At 42.5% G+C, this 18,982-nt stretch overlaps 1 protein-coding gene across 1 annotated transcript in view; it reads right to left on the bottom strand.

The window, feature by feature from the left end:
- The window catches only part of FER1L6 (fer-1 like family member 6), a 241,960-nt gene that overhangs the window by 170,059 nt on the left and 52,919 nt on the right, over positions 1-18,982 (bottom strand). Inside the window, exons 2-7 of the mRNA XM_073590299.1 lie at positions 12,314-12,396; positions 8,757-8,886; positions 5,637-5,691; positions 5,404-5,535; positions 2,624-2,686; positions 1,543-1,621 (exon numbers count right to left, since the gene is read on the bottom strand). Coding sequence (XP_073446400.1) covers positions 1,543-1,621; positions 2,624-2,686; positions 5,404-5,535; positions 5,637-5,691; positions 8,757-8,886; positions 12,314-12,396 — 542 coding nt within the window. The remainder of the gene's footprint in view (positions 1-1,542; positions 1,622-2,623; positions 2,687-5,403; positions 5,536-5,636; positions 5,692-8,756; positions 8,887-12,313; positions 12,397-18,982) is intronic.

The raw sequence follows: 18,982 nt of genomic DNA, 5'->3' as shown, positions 1-18,982 counted from the left end.
TGGGGTCTGCTCTGGGGCAGTTTAGATTTCCCCTAGGCTATGTAGTTCTTCAGCTGTGATCGAGGGGTCTAGGGCACCGTAGGGACCCCCCACGGCTACTGCTAGTTGTTGTTAGGTTCAGGGGTCTGCAATCCGATAGCTGCCAACTTCTCTGGTTTTCTGGACTTAGCTAGTATTTCTGTTTTTGCCTCCTACTGTGACTCATTCATAACAACCACCTTTCCAGTACTGTCGATAGGCCATAAATGTTCAATATGGGATAACCCCCTCAGTAAGACAACCTCTGTTCAGCCATAAAATTTGCGGTGGGGGTTACCTGGTCAAGACTCTATTAAAGAGCAAAAAGTCATCAATGAAAGATAACTCCTCTAAATACAGTAGTTAATACAGGATCCACTATTCACAATAGATTATGTCACAGCTCACTTCCTCCTTGTCCTGTACAATGACTGATAACTAGACATGAGCGATTTTGCCTTTTATTAGGGTCGAGTCGGGTTTCATGAAACCCGACTTTCTCAAAAGTCGAGTCTAACAAAATTGGTCGACTATCGTGAAAAGTCGAAGGCCGACTGAAACACGAAACCCAATACAAGTCAATGAGGAAGCAAAGTTGGCAGGGAGTGGAGGACAGGAAACACACCTACATGCCGGACCGCTTTTTTAAAGTGTGCGAAAACTCTCTCCGGACGCTGCACGTCATCTCGTTGCCCACAGTGTACGTCCTTGCTCAGTGGCTGAAAAAAGTCACGTGCAAGCATTCTGGGAAATCCAACTTTGGCGCTCGTTTTGCCGATCGCGTGGCTGACTTCACGCTGTGGTCGGGTTTCGGTCGGCGAAGCCCGACTTAGCCATAAGTCGGCGACTTATGAATCTGGCCAACCTGTTTCTCTCAACTCTACTGATAACACCTCTATATACAGTAAATAACACAGAATCCACCATTCATAATAGATGATATCACAGCTCACCTCCTCCTCTTGTACAATTACTGATAACACAACTATTTACAGTTGATGATACAGGATCCACCATTCACAATGGGTGATATCACAGCTCACCTCCTCCTCCTCTTCCTCCATAATGACTGATAACACTTCTATATGCAGTAGATAATACTGGATCCCCCATTCACTACAGGTGATGTCACAGCTCACCTCCTCCTTCTGTATAGTAGATCACACAAAATCTACCATTTACAATAGATGTCACAGCTCACCTTCTCCACTTTTCTGCATAATAACTTTCACTCAGATTAGAGCTTGCTCAGGTTACTTTACCAAGCAAAAGGGTCTGAGACAGTCTATTGCTGGTAATGTCCATGTGAAGTGAAGTCTTAGCCTAGTGGCTAGTGTCAAAATTGAAAGATTTTTTTTTTATGAGCTAAGTTGCATCAAACATATTATGCCATTTGTGAATTTTTTAGGTGGAAATATATGCATCTTGCAAGATTATTGACAACCTTTTTTCTTCAGCCAAAAAAATAAGAGTCACATAGAGATCGACCCCCGGTGATTAGATCCCAGCATACTCATACATTACCTTGTTCATTGTACACTGTGCCCAGATCCAGTCTGCATGAGCCAATTAATACACTTCCGATCAGCTTGTTGTGCATAACCTGTAAAACAAAAAAATTACGAAAACTCAAACTAAGGATTTGCCAATGTGATGTTTTTATTATGCAGCGTCTTTTTTTTAAATTTTTTTCCATTCTGTATCCCTGGTGGTCTAGAGCAGTGTTTGGGCTAATGTAAACATCCCTGGTCTATGGCAGTGATGGGGTTAATGTAGTTTGTTGAAGAGGTTAAGGTCTGTATCCCTGGTGGGCCAGAGATGAGAAAAACTTATATTAAAAATTTGACCTTCTCGGGTAGATGTTAATGAAAGCATCCCTGGTGGTGTAGGGTAGAGTATGGATTGCATGCAGAATTCATTTTGGATCATATGTTTATTATATAATCATATATTAAGTAGATTTTTTTTTTAAAGCACCAATAAATAATATTGTTGATCACATAGTTTTCCCTTAATTCTTTCTCCGATCCCAACCAGGAAAACCCCCAAATTCCTAAAAATACCCAATTGAAAGTAGGGTTTGTGTAAGCCTCCTAAATTGTGCAAAATTTATCAAAGCATCGCACAAAGTTTCATAAATTTGGTGGGTGCATCTTTAAATATAAAAATGTTTCTGAACTTTTTACTTCACTGCTCCACTGGAGTAAAATTGTGACATTTTTTGCTATTTTGCAAAATCAACTTAATACATGTGTCAAAAACATTTGCACACCTAATCACACCTACTTACAAAAGGAGTGTGAATGGCATAAAATCACAATTTTTTTGGCACGGCTTGTACTAAAATATTAAGCTTTTGACACCAGAAAGCTTGGGCCATATTGATCACTTGCACTTCACTAAGGCGTTATGTCATTGATAAAGCCCATTGACCACCACATCAGTCTCTCACGAGTATGGCTTGCTAGGTCATTATTTTTTACTTTTTAACTTAAATGATGTGGTAGAAGGCCAGAAAAGTACCCAACGGGGACTTCATGATTCCTTGTTGGAATTTTTTCATCAAAGACTGATAGTAACGTGTATTTAATCTGGTGATACTTACAGACAATCGTATAATTTTGTCAAAAAGTTGTTCTTGTGGCCCAACAAAGTCGAAGACAAAGTACTGCAAAGAAGAGGATAAAGGAATGATTTGCAAAAGGAATAAGGTTTGTGACATAGGTTTGCAATGTGTCAGGTATATTATAACATTTGCAGCATTACAGGCAGGGTCCAAAACAGCACCCAGAGAACCTCAGTAAGTGCCAGGACGCCATGTGTTCAGGACGCCCACTTGGCCCTTTGCACACTGCATGTGGGTCGCCCTCCCAGGCCCATGGGGCACTCGGTACCGGGCCGGTGTCAGGGGGAAATGTGTCACAGCAGCGGTGACCCGGTCCGTGGCCCTGGGCACCCAAATCAATGGTGGTTTGTGATATAGTTTATGTGAACAGTTCGTGACGCCACCCGTGGTGTTTGGCAAGTAAGATGTTAAGCCAACGCTGCATGCATATCCACTGGGACTGATGAGATGGTGCAACAAAGATGGTGTAGCTCCCCACAGGTGGAGCTGTAGTCCCAGGGCAGTGTGGATTTAAGATTAGAGGAGAGGCACAAGCGGTGAGGGGATTGGTACCCAGGTGTAGCGGTGCTGAAGATGTTAGTGTGCAAATGAATGGAGGACACCAGGGCTTGCAGTTTCAATGCTTTACTCACAGTTCGTGGTACACACTGGTGCCCGCTTCCATGCCGTGTCCTCCGGGGCAGAGACTCAGTCAGGGGTCTCCTCTCCAACACTCCGTCAACATGTACCTTTCCTGAACGACTCCGCCAATGCGCCTTTTAGTGTGAAGCTCTCCAGTACCATGGTACTCGAGTTCCTCCTGTCAGATGTTCCTAGCAATTCTACTCGTATGGCAGACAGCTGTAGCCTCTGTCGGGGACCCCTTTCTCCAGAGTCCTGGCTCTCTATTCAGTTGCTGTTGTGCCCCGAGTCTAAGTTGGGAGTAGTGCATTTACAGCCAACTACTCCACCGGTGTCTGCTGCAGAACCATAAGTGTCCATACAACCTCGGGGACCGGGCCCCGGCCTTGTGCTGAGAACCTATAGGCAGGGTTCCTCTTCCAACCCACGTCTCCTCTCTGTTCTCCTACTTCTTCGTTCCGCACTGTTCTTTCTCTCTCTTATGGAAGCTTAGGTTGCAGTTCTACGTCTTTTTCCTTCTGTTCCTTTCCCGTGCCAGCTGGCTCAGATCACTGATTCAGCTGCAGCACTCCTTCTTCTCTCCCTCTTCTAGGGATCTCCTTCCTCTCGGACCCGTCCTCAGACTCTCCTGACTGACTGTCCTTCTCCCGCCTGACCTCCCGTCAGACTGACCTGTAATTCTAAACCTTCCCAACCTTTTATATGGATCTCAACCCCACCCACCTCCCAGCACATCCAGTATTCCAAGCAGGGAACCACCAAGGCACTCCTAATGTCTAGGAGGAGAGAGAGCCCTCAATGTGGTTGTGCTGAACTACCCTGTCATGTGGGATGTGAGTGTTGGAGTGTGGAAAGGAGCTCCCAACTTACCTAGGTGGTGGGGCACTACACCTTAGGAGAAGGTGCAGTACCTCTGTGGCGACTGAGCCTCAGGGCGCCACACATGTATGGAGCGGATTCAGCTCTAAATAGATCGGGTGTTGGCTGTGTTGTACAACCAGAACCCGTTTCTATTGCTGGAATCAGATCCCAGCAGTAAACCGCCTTAGATGCCATTGTCAATTGTGACAGCGACATTTAAGAGGTTGAAAATTGGGTGCTGATTGGTTATAACGGGAGTCAGGGACCTTCTAAAGGCCAACATGTCTACCATGTTTGTACAGTTATAAAGCCCAGCCTGTAATTTTACAATACACTGCAATATTACAATATTGTACAACTCATCACCGTTTCAGTTCTCCTTAGAAAACTAATGAAAAAAATTATATATATTATATATATATATATATATATATATGTTCAAATTGTCACCCCTTTTCTAGAACATAAATTAAATCTAGAAAAAAATTGCATATTTGATATCATCGTGTGCATAACATATAAAATATATGAAATAAAAATTGGCAGAATTGCTGTTTTTTGGTCAATTCGCCTCTTTAAAGAGTGGAATAAGCAGAGATCAGAAAGTCGTTTGGACCCCAATATGATAATAATAAGAACTAACATTTGTGTCGATCAAGATATATTAAAAAAAAGATCGCTCTTGGAAAGTCAGGAGGAAAAATTGAAGCAAAGACGATCCCACAGTGACTAGATCACCCGAAGGCCTGCACCTGGAACCGGCCCTGATCAGGTGTCAGGAGACACAACTCACTGAGATCACTAAGGATCCCTTTTTAGCACACCCTCGGCATAACCCAAGATAACCATTGATCCAGGACCCTGGCATCTGATTAGGTTTGTCTGCAATATTGAATGTATTGCTGTCTGATCTATATTGTCTGGCCTTTTGAAGACCAAAAAAGCCCCAGTAAATTATAATCCAGGTCCACTCTGGTAAAAACTGACTGATACAACATATTTTCCTAGTAATAACCTGGTCATTATATTATCCTGTCATCTCCTAGGCTTTAACTCTGTTGCCCATAGCAGCCAGTCAGAAAACAGCTTTCATTTTATCAGCGCTGATTAAGAAATGAAAGCTGAGCTCTGATTGGTCGCAATGAGCAAAAAATGTCAGTTCTTCATTTAGGCAGTTTTGATAACTAGGCCGAATATCTATGTCTGAAGTGTCCGTGTATCGGCCATTTCCAAAATGGTCGGAAGTTAGTATAATGGAAGGGCAACATGGCACTCACCTCATTGTAAAAGGGGGCATTTGTTCCTTCTTTGACTGTGGTTTGTTTCTTTTCATCCCCGATCTCAATGATTACCACAGGGTCAATGTTTTCTCCAATTAGCTGCCGGGCTTCTGTTATGGTTATGGCAATCTACAGGGGATACACGGCCGAAAAATAATGCATCAGTTAGTCCATGTAGGTACATCTCCGTAACTGGTGTCCTAAATTTAGGATTTCCTGGGGGAACTTACCTGATAGGTTTGGGTTCTCGTTTCTCCGTCGTGAATCTTGGATTCTAGCTTGGCTCTAATGAATTAACCAGATAGTAATCATTATAGAAACATTATACATATATGTATATACATAACTACTGTATATACAGTACTGTGTGAAAGTTTTAGGCAGGCGAAGAAAAAACACCGCAAAGTAAGAAGCTTTCCAAAATATACAGTTGTGCTCAAATGTTTACATACCCCGGAAAAATTTTTGCTTTCTTGGCCTTTTTTTAGAGAATATGAATGATAGCACCAAAACTTTTTCTCCACTCATGGTTAGTGGTTGGGTGAAGCTATTTATTGTCAAACTACTGTGTTTTCTATTTTTAAATCATAATGACAACCCAAGACATCCAAATGACCCTGATCAAAGGTTTACATACCCCATTTCTTAATACCGTGTATTGCCCCCTCTAACATCAATGACAGCTTGAAGTCTTTTGTGGTCGTTGCAAATGAGGTTCTATATTTTGTCAGATGGTAAACCTGCCCACTCTTCTTGGTAAAAAGCCTCAAGTTCCTGTAAATTCCTGGGCTGTCTAGCATGAACTGCGCTCTTGAGATCTCCCCAGAATGGCTCAATGATATTGAGGTCAGGAGACTGAGATGGCCACTCCAGAACCTCCACTTTGTTCTGCTGTAGCCAATGACAGGTCGACTTGGCCTTGTGTTTTGGATCATTGTCATGTTAGAACGTCCAAGTACGTTCCTTGCACAGCTTTCGGGCTGATGATTGCAAATTTGCCTTCAATATTTGCTGATAATGTGCTGCATTCATATTTGCTTCAACTTTGACCAAGTTTCCTGTCCCTTTGTAGCTCACACATCCCCAAAACTTCAGCGATCTACCTCCGTGCTTTACAGTAGGAATGGTGCTCCTTTCATCATGGGTCTTGTTGACTTCTCTCCAAATGTAACGTTTATGGTTGTGGCCAAAAAGTTCAATTTTGGTCTTTTCACTCCAAATGATCTTATTCAACAAGGTTTGAGGCTGTTTTGTGCTGTTTTGCATATTGTAGGCGGGCGAGATACTTGTAGCATTTGCGCAGTAATGGCTTTCTTCTGACGCCTCGACTCTGCAGCCCATTTTTCTTAAAGTGCCTCCTTATTAAAAGCTTGAAACAGCCCCACCGCTAGTTTTCAGAGAGTCTAGTATTTCAGCTGATGCTATTTGTGGGTTTTTCTTTGCATCCCGAACAATTTTCCTGGCAGTTGTAGATAATATTTTTGTTAGTCTACCTGACCGTGGTTTTGTTTTTACAGAGCTCCTGATTTTCCATTTCTTAATCACAGTTTGAACACTGCTGACTGGCATTATCAATTCCTTGGATATCTTTTTGTATCCCTTTCCTGTTTTATACAGTTCAACTACCTTTTCCCATAGGTCTGTTAACAATTCTTTTGCTTTCCCCATAACTCACAATCCAGAAATCTCAGTGGCTGGATGAAAGAGTCTGTCTGGATCCTAGAACCTCACTCAGCTTTTATGCACACACTGATTACAAGCAGGTTACAGGTGATGATCTTACCTTTAGTAGCCATTCAAACCCATTTGTGTCAACTTCTGTGCATGTTATCAGGCCAAAATCTCCAGGGTATGTGAACTTTTGATCAGGGACATTTGGATGTTTTGGGTTGTCTTTATGATTTAAAAAGAGAAAACACAGTAGTTTGATAATAAATGGCTTCACCCAACCACTAACCATGAGTGGAGAAACAAGTTTGGTGTTATCATTCATATTCTCGGAAAAAAAAGGCCAAGAAAGCAAAAATTCTGCCGGGGTATGTAAACTTTTGAGCACAACTGTAAGTGTTAACAGTATATCAGTATCAATTAATAAAATGAAAAGTGAATGAACAAAAGAGAAATCTAAATCCCATCAATATTTGGTCACCGTCATTTATCTTCAAAACAGCATCGATTCTTCTAGGCATAGCTGCACAAAGTCAAAGTTTTTATGGGATTATAGTCAGGTGCATGACTAACTAGTTATACCAATCAGGTGATAATGATCTTCGTTTTGATGTGTTTTCACGACTCGGGTCTCTCCTGTACAAAGATTACAAAGTAGACTGAGGAGTCAAAATGTGCTTTAGGCTCAGAAGCGCAAAAAATGAGCAATGTCGGGGACTGTAGACACAGTGGTCAGCCATTTTAAGTCTAAGGGCTCCAATTTGTTATTCGTTTTACACCTTTTTTTAAATAAAAATTAAATTTGATGCATTTTTATATTAGTGCTAAGGTCCTCGTGCATTTGCGCCATTTACACTTAAGTCTTGAGCATGAAATCTGCATTTCTTTTTTGCGCGATTGAAGAGTAACATGCAACATTTTAAAGCTTATTGAAAGGATCATGCAACATTTTACTCTAAAGAGGAGCAAAATTTGTATCTTATTATTTGAGCCAAATATTTAAAAATTTGTGCATCATTTTGATGAATTTGGCACTCAGTCCACAAGCGAAAAAAAGACAAAGCAGAAAAACAACTTACAAAGATTCAATCGGTAAATTGGGGCCCAAGAGTATAGTATTAAAACTATTTTGGACTTTTAAAAAAAAAAAAAGGATATACCCTAGGATAACATAAAACTAGTTGATCGCTGGAGTTTAGACCAGTATGACGCCCAGCAATCCCAAGAACAGGGCTCAGGAATCCAAAGGTCCAAATGGGCCGGCCAGATAAAGCGGAATACAGAATTCAGCTTTCTCCCGACAATCCCACAGGCAATGAATGAAGTAGAGATTGATCACTTAGACCTACACTCCATAGAGGTCACCGTTCTGGAGCCCCATTCTTGTGATTACTGCGGGTCCCAGCCATCGGACCCCAGAGATCAGCTAGTTATCCCCTATCCAATGATTAAGGCATAACTTGTTTTTTTGGGGGGAATGGGAAAGGGATGAATCCTTTAGAAGAATCCCAGAAGAAATTGTTAATTTTTCTTCACTTTCTTACTTTTACAATATATGAGTTCTTGTGTTTGTGGTTTTACTTTCTTTGCTATATTGGAGTGAATCCTGTACAAAATGGGGTTTCATTTTAATTTTCAGAGCAAATGTGCAAGAAAAAGATGCTTGGGAAAATCATACATACCGTTTCTTTTGATTGGCGGAAGACAGAGACGTACTGGAGAGTGAGAAGTCAGTGAGAAGACTCTCAGTGCTGCCACCCAGACTGCTCCCGAGAACATCGCCATGTGTGCTGTCTGTGTCATCGAGTCTACCTGATCACATGTAAAAACACATGGTAAGACATGTTAATGTTAGATATATTAAAAAAAATCCTGAACCCAAACTGTTGTGAGTTCATTTTCTGGTCTACCAGTTGTGAGTTCTCCTTCCAGGCTCCCTCTGGTGGTAACAGGAGGTAGTGAGGCTGATTTAATCAGTAGAGATCTGCCACCTGATAATGAGGATGATGATTGGACCTCAGGAATCTCCGATTGGATTTAAAACAGCCGACGCCCTACTCTGGTGCTGGTGATTCCTTTTGCTTGTCAGGTCTTGGTTCTCAGCTCTGTTCCAGTCAGCTCAAGCTAAGTTTCTCTGCTAATGTTCACACTTGATTTTGTTGTTCTATTCAGTTTTTTGTGTGGTCAGCCACCCCCGGCTGGGGCTGTGCTGAATTTCCACTCTTATTTATCTGTATTTGCCAGTTTGCTTTTTGTCCCTTATTAGATTGGCCTCTTTTTGCTCTGTCTCAGAATATTTCAGAGTGCTGATATAGTGGGAGAAGTCTAGTGACTTCAGGGTTAATTTTGTTATCAGAAGTGTTGGACATTATTTTGTAGGGTTTTGGGCAGACAGTGTCTTTCCTTTCCTCTCCTTTCTAGTTAGTTTGGGCACCATCGTTTGCTCAGCCTATTTTCCTGCCTGTGTTTGTGTTTTCATCTTGTTTCACCGTCAATACATGTGTGGGGGCTGTCTATTCCTTTGGGGTCTGCTCTGGGGCAGTTAGTGTTCCCCTTTTCTTGCTTTAGGCTTATTTAGTCCTCCGGCCATGACGAGGCGTCTAGGTTCATCGTAGGTGCGCTCCACGGCTGCTGCTAGTTGTGTGGTTAGGATCAAGGATCTGCAATCTGCATAGTTACCAACCTCTCTGGTTTTTCTGGGCTTAGCATGTTTAGGTTTTTTCCTCCTCGGTGACCCATTCATAACACCAAACTAACTCCATTAAAGTCAGCGGGGTCAATCAGCATACTTTTTGTTTAGTAAAATAGAAACGTTTAGGTACTGCCCTAGGTTCGCCCAAAACTGGACAGCATTGCACTCTCTTCGGTGGAGTTTAGTTAACCACTTTTGCCCATAGATTATAAATTCCCGGTCCACATTTTACTCTGCACTGATGTTTTAAAACGTCATTGCAAAGTATAGCAGCTGCACAAGATCTAGCAGCTACAGGAGCAAGGAGACGGCTGTCAGACACAGCCGAGGTCCACACAGAGAAGGCAGAAATGATTTAAAGATGCAAAAGTTATTTGAATATGAGAAAAATCTTGACATCTCTTTAAACTGCATGTATAAAAAAAACAATTCAGGAACAGGGGGAAATGGCCTGGTCTTGAATTGGTTAAACCATTTTACAATTACATTTTACAGGACTGTTTCTAAAAATTTGTCGATTCCATAATCACTTGGGACAATGACTCTAACATAGTTAGAGGGAACAGGTGCATTTAATCATAGAATCATAGAATGGTAGAGTTGGAAGGGACCTCCTGAGTCATCTGGTCCAACCCTCTGCTCAAAGCAGGATTCACTATATCATCCCAGACAGATGTCTGTCCAGCCTCTGTTTGAAGACTTCCATTGAAGGAGAACTCGCCACCTCTCGTGGCAGCCTGTTCCACTCATTGATCTCCCTCACTGTCAAAAAGTTTTATCTAATATCTAATCTGTGTCTCTTCCCATTCAGTTTCATTCCATTGATTCTAGTCTTTCCTTGTGCAAATGAGAATAAAGATGATCCTTCTACAATGTGACAGCCCTTGTAGACAGCTATTAGGGATTCTGATCACCCATTGTACAGGGAACTACATAGTCGCATTTACTTGAATGGAGCTCTGCTGCAGTCCTCTACAAAGTTGATATCTGGATATCTGGATCAGCCAAACTGCAGGGAAATTCTCCACCATTTTGACATATTCCCAATCAACCATGATCCAAGAAACTGCCTTCCCACAACACCAATTAAAAATTAATCGTACACTCTTGAACACTATCTTTCTACACTTTTTCTAAATAGTTTTGTGGTTTTGTAACTTGTGACATTAGGGACCAGGTTCACAGTCTGTTACCATGAATTACAGCAATATCTGAGAGCAGCAACTGGGAAGAAAAGACCCCAGAACTAACTGTCAAGAGGTTCAACTACCAGAATCAGAGGATTGCCAGTCGCAAGCCTTACAGAACGAGTGCAGCTACATATATGAGGTATTGAGGAGGGTGAGACATTAAGCTTACACCTGTACTAACCCATAGAAACAAACTGGGTTTAAAGGTGACCATTCATCAAGTCATAAACGGACAGTTTTTGATCTTATTTTATTCTTGCTACTCCCCTGATTATTCTATTTATGGTTTTTTTTAATGGTTCCCGAGATATGGGCCTTTTTACTTATTTACTGCTAGTTTTAATGGTGTTTACAAGGGGGTGTGGCTCACAGGATCCTCTGGGGTGTGTCTTTTGGCTGCTGTGCATTATCACCCTTTGAACCACGCCCCTTTAGTAAAGACCACAAAATACAGTACTAAATAGGCCCATATCTCTGGAATCGTATGGCAGATATAAAATAAAATAATAAAGTCAGGTGGGCAGCAGAAAGAAAACTTTACCAAAAATTGAAAATTTTTGATAGGATGATGGTCCTGTTTAAAGCTAGAATGAAGAGGTTTTCTAAGCTTAAAAAAAACTACTTATTGTTTGGACAGGCTGCCACTGTTTCACTGTGGGGATCCAACCCATAGGATCTCGGGCAATCTTTAAAGAGGACCTGTCTCTTGCCATAAATGTGTAATTTTTGAACCTGGTGTAAATGCGGCTATTCTCCGGAATCTGACGATATTTTCCTTTTGTTGTTGCTATTTTCTGTTTCTTTTTTGTGTATATAAATGTAGTGCTTTTGGGTTTTTTAACTAACCATGGTCTTCATGTAGACGCCCACAAAGAAGAATTGAGGATTACGCCCACTTGGATAAAATCACTAGATTTATATACAGGGGAGAGGAGGCCATATCTCAGGAATGGGGAGGCGCAGAAACAAAAGAAAAACATCACCGGATTCAGGAGAAACAAAAAAAAAATTACATATTGATGGCAAATGACAGGTCGTCTTTACAATGAATGATGGGACCGATTTTCAATACCAGGCAGAGCAACAAGTTAAGTGTACTGTCCTCCAGTAATTACATACTGTGGTATACAGGATTTAGAGTTTGTATGACTTGTCCAACCACTTGGTGGCGCTATGAACTGACCGTAACTGTGAAGGAATGAATGGGAGGATTATGGCGAAACTCTCCGGATTATTACATTTAATCTCCTGTGAAATTCTCAGCAGTGATTGAATTTCTCTGGAGGAAATAAAACGGTCGCACAATCTTGATCTGGGTCTATTGTGAGTTTTTCTGTGTTTGATTTCTAGGCCTTACCTAGTGCGCCCTTGTTTGCAAATGTCAAGCCTTTGTCACCCTTCTTTTTCTTCTTCAAATGCAGCCCGGAGAACAGACCCTTCCTGGAGAGAGAGAGGGAGAGACGCTTTATGAAAGGCAATGATGAGGTTATTATATTGTGCGGTTTGCATTATTAACCCTTTCTTTTACATTTTAAACTTTCTTTTAGCTCGGAACAACTTTGAAATGTAAAGTATAAACACAGTCTAACTACTAAAATAGTAATCTCCTATTTAATCCAGTCTCTAAATATATTCCTTTTCCCTTCTGCAGCACCATCATATGTGGTAGCGCTGTACAAAGATTGCCACCGTTCCCATATTTCACACAGACAAGGGTCAATTTTACAGGAATCCCATCAGTGTATGATGGAGAGACGGCCATGATAGCTATCAGTCAAACTATCATTCAGCCGACAGCCATCTAAGCTGTATGGGAAGCCTAAAAGCAACCTGTCGAGTTCCCCAAAATGCTACTAACCTGCAGATATCGGGTAAATCTGCTGGTTAATGGTGTTCCAATGCTGGAACATTCTAATGCTGTAAGCACGCCCCGGCAGTTTGATTGACGGCTGGTTCTCCAGCATAAAGCGCATGTGCAGAATGAGCTGTCAGTCAAATTGCTAGTGTACTGAGCAGTTAATGTGCACATATAGGGATGTGGACAGTCTTAGGCTAGTTTCACACTAGCGTTACCGGGCGCAGAGCATGGCCGCCGCTAAGCTCCGCCCCCGGCTGCGCCCCCTCCGGTCTGCTCCTCCTCTGATCGCATGACGCTGCATGCGATCAGCGTACCCTATATTTAGCGTTGGGTATGCTGGCCATGCACTGGTATCATTTTGCCGGCGCTTGTGCCCTTTCGGTGCTGCACCAAGCGCACAAAAATGCAACAGAGTGCGTTTGGCGCACGTGGGCGCAGCACCAAAAGGGCGCATTCGCCAGCAAAAGTGTACCAGTGTACCCAACGCTAAATATAGGGTACGCTGATCGCATGCAGCGTCATGCAATCAGAGGAGGAGCTGACCGGGGGGCGCGGCCGGGGGTGGAGCTTAGCAGCGGCCATGTGCTGCGCACGGTAATGGTAGTGTGAAACTAGTCTTACCTTGCTCGTACCTCTGAAGACAACAAAAGCATCATGTGAATACTGTCATGCGGTTTTATATGTAAAAATTATGTGTTTCTTATGTAATGTATTATGATGATGTACAGCATGTGAAGTGTTAATGCGTGAGTATAGTATAGGATAAGCTTAGGAAAGCATAAGACATAGAATAAGGATACTAGGTTTAGGATATGAGATTAGAAATAGTTGACAATAGAAATAGCCCAGTGGGTGGGCACTAGTGTTAATACAAAAAGGGGGTAAGACAGAGTTCAGTGAGAGTTAGTGATGTGGATTGTGAAGGTCAAGGTCAGGTGTTAGGGGCTGCTAGGGGCAGCATGTATCACTTGTTCCAGGCAGTGGGAAGCCTTACTGGGATTCAGAGCGGTCATTCCTGCCACGTCTGGAGCCTAAGGTCTGCCATAGGGGCTCCAGGACACATCATGTCCTCTGGTATATAGTGGAAGATGGACAGAAACCCATATAGATGGAAGGTGATGGCCGGTCCCGGGTGCACTGCCAAAGTGGGCGAGAAATCCCTGAGACTGACAGAATCAGTGGCCTTGGGGATAGTCCAGGATGAACTAGTGACAGGACTGAAGAGGAGTTGTGCTAAGAAGGACGAAAATGTGAATTGCTGTGCCCTATCCCACCTGTATCCACCTGATGAACTAGGATTGTTTAGCAAAAGCTTGACTGTTGCAAAGAACTTGGTGTCACATGCATTGTGTGCGGTAAGTCCTGATGATGGTAGCTTGGAGGCAGTGAATGCCTGAGGCCTACAAGTGAGTGTGATGCATTCCGCACTTGACAGCACACTGGTACTGGGACACCCCTTGTCTGTAAAATGCCAGGCTGCAGCTCGGCCATGACTACCACTCTGCACCACTTAACACACGCCTCTATGACTGAAAGCTGGCAATTTCTGGGAAGAATAAAGTTAAAGGGAACCTGTCACCCCCCCCCAGGGCATTTTTAAGTAAAAGAGCCACCTTCAGCAGCGCTAAGGCTGCATTCTGTGAAGGTGGCTCTTCTGTTTCTGACCCCTAGTAATGCCGAAATATTGACTTTTAAAGCTGGGTCCCCCATACCTGTATTGCATCCCATAGGTATGGTTTGTCCCCCTGTGTCAGTCGCCTTCTATCATGCCCCTGAAGTATTCACACTGCGGGGCAAGGAATCGGGGGACTCCAAAACACGCAGGCTTGATGCCCGAGAACTGTCACAGCGTAGGTGCCGGCATACAACACAGGAGGAGGCGGCGGCGCACAGGGGCATGATGGATGGATGGGAGGCGGCGTCCAGACGCAAGACAGGAGCATGATGGAGAGCTGGGAGGCGGTGCCCAGACCCAAGACAGGGGCATGATGGACAGCTGGGAGGCGGTGCCCAGACCCAAGACAGGGGAATGATGGATGGCTTAGAGGCGGCACCCAGACGCAAGACAGGGGCATGATGGACAGCTGGGAGGCGGCTGATACAGGCGGACACACCATACCTATGGGATGCAAGACAGGTATGGGGACCTAGTTATAAGGCTGTGTTCACACAGCGCTTTTTTTTTGCGGATTTGCCAAAAAATCCGCTTAAAAGAAGCTTCCCATTCATTTTAATGCATTTTGCACTTTTTGTGCATATTGATGCGTTTTTTTCAGTGAAAAAAACGCTTTGCGGTAAAAAAACCGCAGCATGCTCATTAATTTTGCGGATTTTTCCGCATTTCTGGCTATTCCTATGTGTCTGGGGACGCACGGAAAAAAAACGCATTAAAAAAACGCACGTTTTTTGCGCAAAAAACGTGTGGAAAAAAACCGTGCGGTTTCTGGGAGAGAGTCCAGTTTTTATGCAGAAATTTTCTGCATACATGTGCATGTAGCCTTAAAGTCAATATTTCGGCGTTACTAGGGTTCAGAAACAAAAGAGCCGCCTTCACAGAAAGCAGCCTTAGTGCTGCTGAAGGTGGCTCTTTTACTTAAAAACGCCCGGGAGGGGTGACAGGTTCCCTTTAATTCCCCCATGGTAACTGCGTTTTCTTCTAGGGCGGCCAGACAGCATTGTAACTGTATAAGGACTCGTGCACACTGTTTGCACTCTCCATTGTTTTCACGGAGAGCACTCATACCTGTGATATTCCACGAGGTTGTGCACATGTCTAATTTTTTTTCTGCAGTCCGTGGAATAAATCGGAGACATGTTGGATTTTGCTCAAAAGTAGTCGAATTAAAATCGGCAATGCAAGTCTACGGGTCCGTGGAACAAATCGGACCACACTGGGATGACACTCACACTTGGATTTTCACGGACTAACAGAAAGTAGAAAGTGAAGTAACTTTTTTATCTCTCCACGTACGAGAAAAACTGATGCCAATCTGATTAAACTCTGATCAAAGTCTGATCAGAATAATCGGGCTGTTTTTCTGGTATGTGGAGAATTCAGTCGTGTGAACCTACCCTTATCCTGCAAATTAACCCTATATTTTGCAGTTAAATAGCATTTGGGGACATGATAGGGTCACTTTACAAATTATTGGTAAATCTGTGTAAGGTTCCGGATGTTCTATGGAGCCTGTTTTGCCTTCGTCCAAGATGGAATCTGGTACTTCGCCCTGTCCTTGAACTTCCTGTCTGTCCTGTTATTTAAGTCCGGGTTGGGAAATATTCCTTGCCTGAGTATTTTGTTGCTGGTGGCTTCTGAGCTTCCTCCTGACTTGCTTCTGGAGTTCCTACTGCCGCTCGTTTACTCTGTGCTCTGCCTCATCACTTCCAGCTGCCTTCAGTCCTCTGCGCTGCTTCCTGATCCAGGCTGTGCTTACCTATTGTCCAGACTTCTAAAGAGAGGAGCTACACATCTCTGGAACTGCTGTAGTCCGTAAGACTTTTTGACATTATGAGTATTAACTCCTGTACTGTGTCTGTGAGGGCTCTGGTGCTAGACTTTAGCGGGACTTTTTCAGCCCTAAAAGAAGTACACTGGAAAACCTTCTCCTTGTTGTTCACCATCTGCCTATTTCTGGACTTCCATCAAAAGTGCCAGCTTCACTGTTTGCATATTTCTGGACTACCACATAGAAGTGCAGGTTGCCCTCTTGCCGCATACAATTTCTGGACTTGCTTGTTTTAGCGGTCGTGCTCCGCTAGCATAGTTGATGGACATTTCTGTTTGTGCTGGTTGCACTTTCAGGAATTTCTCTGTTAGTTTATGTTATACTCTTTGCTTTGTTAATACAGTTTTTGTCTCAGCTTTGGTCTCAGATTTGTTTTATCCCACACAATGAGATTCCATGGCACCTTCATAATTATTACAATCTGCCCTGTTATTCCCAAACTTTGTCAATCACTCTGAACACATGGGTAATTAAACAAGAAGATGTATTTTAGTACAAAGAGTTATTTCCTGTGGATAGGTAATATATATTTAATCCCATTCTTTGCCTAATAGACAACCCATCAGTGACTATTTAGCAGAAAGATTAGCACAAGTCTGCCACACGTAGGGGAATCGAGAAGACATGTTTTTTATGTCTGAGAAGGAGTTTCCTTTCGTATTGGCAACTTATGGAATGATTAATATTTTGCCGGCCTTCCAGCGCAGATACATTTCGCCTCTTGAGGTCCCAAGTACGTAAGCGATTCTGGTGAGTCCTATGATCAATTACAGGTGCACCGCATTGTGTCTGCCCCCGGAGCCTCCGGCAGGGACATTTTGATGGATCTGTCAAAACGTTTGACCCCGGACAGGAACTAAGTATGTTTAAATGATTGTGCTTGTAGATGCCAATCAATTGATTATACCATCTGTGCCTTGCGGCAGCAATTGGATGGCAGATGCCCATCTCTACCATAATTAACACGCGGCATATGCATCTTATAGACGCTAATTACTACTTATCTGATTTATTAGACATTCAAGTGCAGAAAGTGCTGCAAGAAAGGCTTATGTAAAGTGATATATTAGCACTAGTAAAAGGGAATCTACCAGGTATATAGTATCCTTGGGTAGCTTTTCATCCATTTCTGATGTTCTTGATCCGCGGAAGAGGTCCAAGTTTTCATGCTATACTAGGTATTCCCATTATTCCCCAGCTGAGTACTAATACAAAAGTTATATCCATATGATATTACTAGATTAATGAGACATATGTGAAGCGATATATCGACGGGGTAGTAGAGCATTACACAAATGTCATCAATTTGAGTAACCTTTTGTCCATTTCAGATGTCCCCTTAACTAAGTGTTCAAAATGTTCCCAGCTTATTACTAAGAAAGAAGGAATGTCAAGAATACTAGATTAACCCCTTTGAGACCCAGCCTGTTTTCACCTTAAAGGCCGGGCCAATTTTTACAATTCTGACCACTGTCACTTTGAGGTAATAACTCTGGAACGCTTCAACGGATCCCAGTGATTCTGACAATGTTTTCTCGTGACATATTGTACTTTATGACAGCTGTAAAATTTCTTCGATATGACTTGCAATTACGTATTTGCAAAAAAAAAAAATGGAAATTTGGTGAAAATTTTGCAAATTTCACAATTTTGCTAATTTTTAATTTTTATGCCCTTAAAACAGAGAGTCATATCGCACAAAATACATAATAGATAGCATTTCAAAAATGTCAATTTTGGAACCAACAGTTTTTGTAAGGAAGTTATAAGGGTTAAAAGTTGACAAGCGATTTTCATTTTTCCACCAAATTTATAAAACATTTTATTTAGGTGCCACATCACATTTGAAGTCACTTTGAGGGGTCTATATGAAAGAAAATACCCAAAAGTGACCCCATTCTAAAAACTGCAGCCCTCAAGGTGATCAAAACCACATTCAAGAAGTTTATTAACCCTTCAGATGCTTCACAGGAATTTTTGGAATGTGGAAGGAAAAAATTACATTTACTTTTCTTGCACAAAAATGTTCCTTTAGACCTAATTTTTTGAACTTTAGCAAGAGTAACAGGAGAAAATGGACCATACATTTTGTTGTGAAATTTCTCCTGAGCATACATCAGTGATACCCCATATGTGGGGGAAATCTACTATTTGGGCACACGGCAGGGCTTGGGAGGGAAGGACCGCCATTTCACTTTTTGAATGTAAAATATGCTGGAATAATTAGCGGACGCCATGTCATGTTTGGGAGCCCCTGATGTGCCTAAACAGTAGAGATCCTCAACAAGCAACACCATTTTGGAAACTAGACCCCTTAGGGAACTTATCTACATGTGTATTGAGCACCTTGAACCCCCAGGTGCTTCACAGAAGTTTATAACATTAAGCCGTGAAAATAAAAAAAATCAAATTTTTCCCACAAAAATCTTTTTTAGCTATGAAGTTTGTATTTTCACAAGAGCAAAAGGAGAAAATGAACCCAAAAGTTTGCTGTGCAATTTCTCCTGCCATATTACAGTGCAGATTTTGCTGCATTTGTTTGAGGGTGCCATGTTACATTGAGGTGCCAGAACAGCAGAACCCCCATTTTACCAATTAAACCTCTCAATGAATTCATCTAGGGGTGCAGTGATCATATTGACACCACAGGTGTGTCACAAAC

The sequence above is a fragment of the Dendrobates tinctorius genome, unplaced genomic scaffold, assembly GCF_039654945.1.
Source record: "Dendrobates tinctorius isolate UK_male_01 unplaced genomic scaffold, ASM3965494v1 ptg000116l, whole genome shotgun sequence".
In the NCBI taxonomy this organism is placed as follows: Eukaryota; Metazoa; Chordata; class Amphibia; order Anura; family Dendrobatidae; genus Dendrobates; species Dendrobates tinctorius.
The sequence above is the reverse complement of the archived record's forward strand: the minus strand, read 5'-3'. Positions and strand labels throughout refer to the sequence as shown.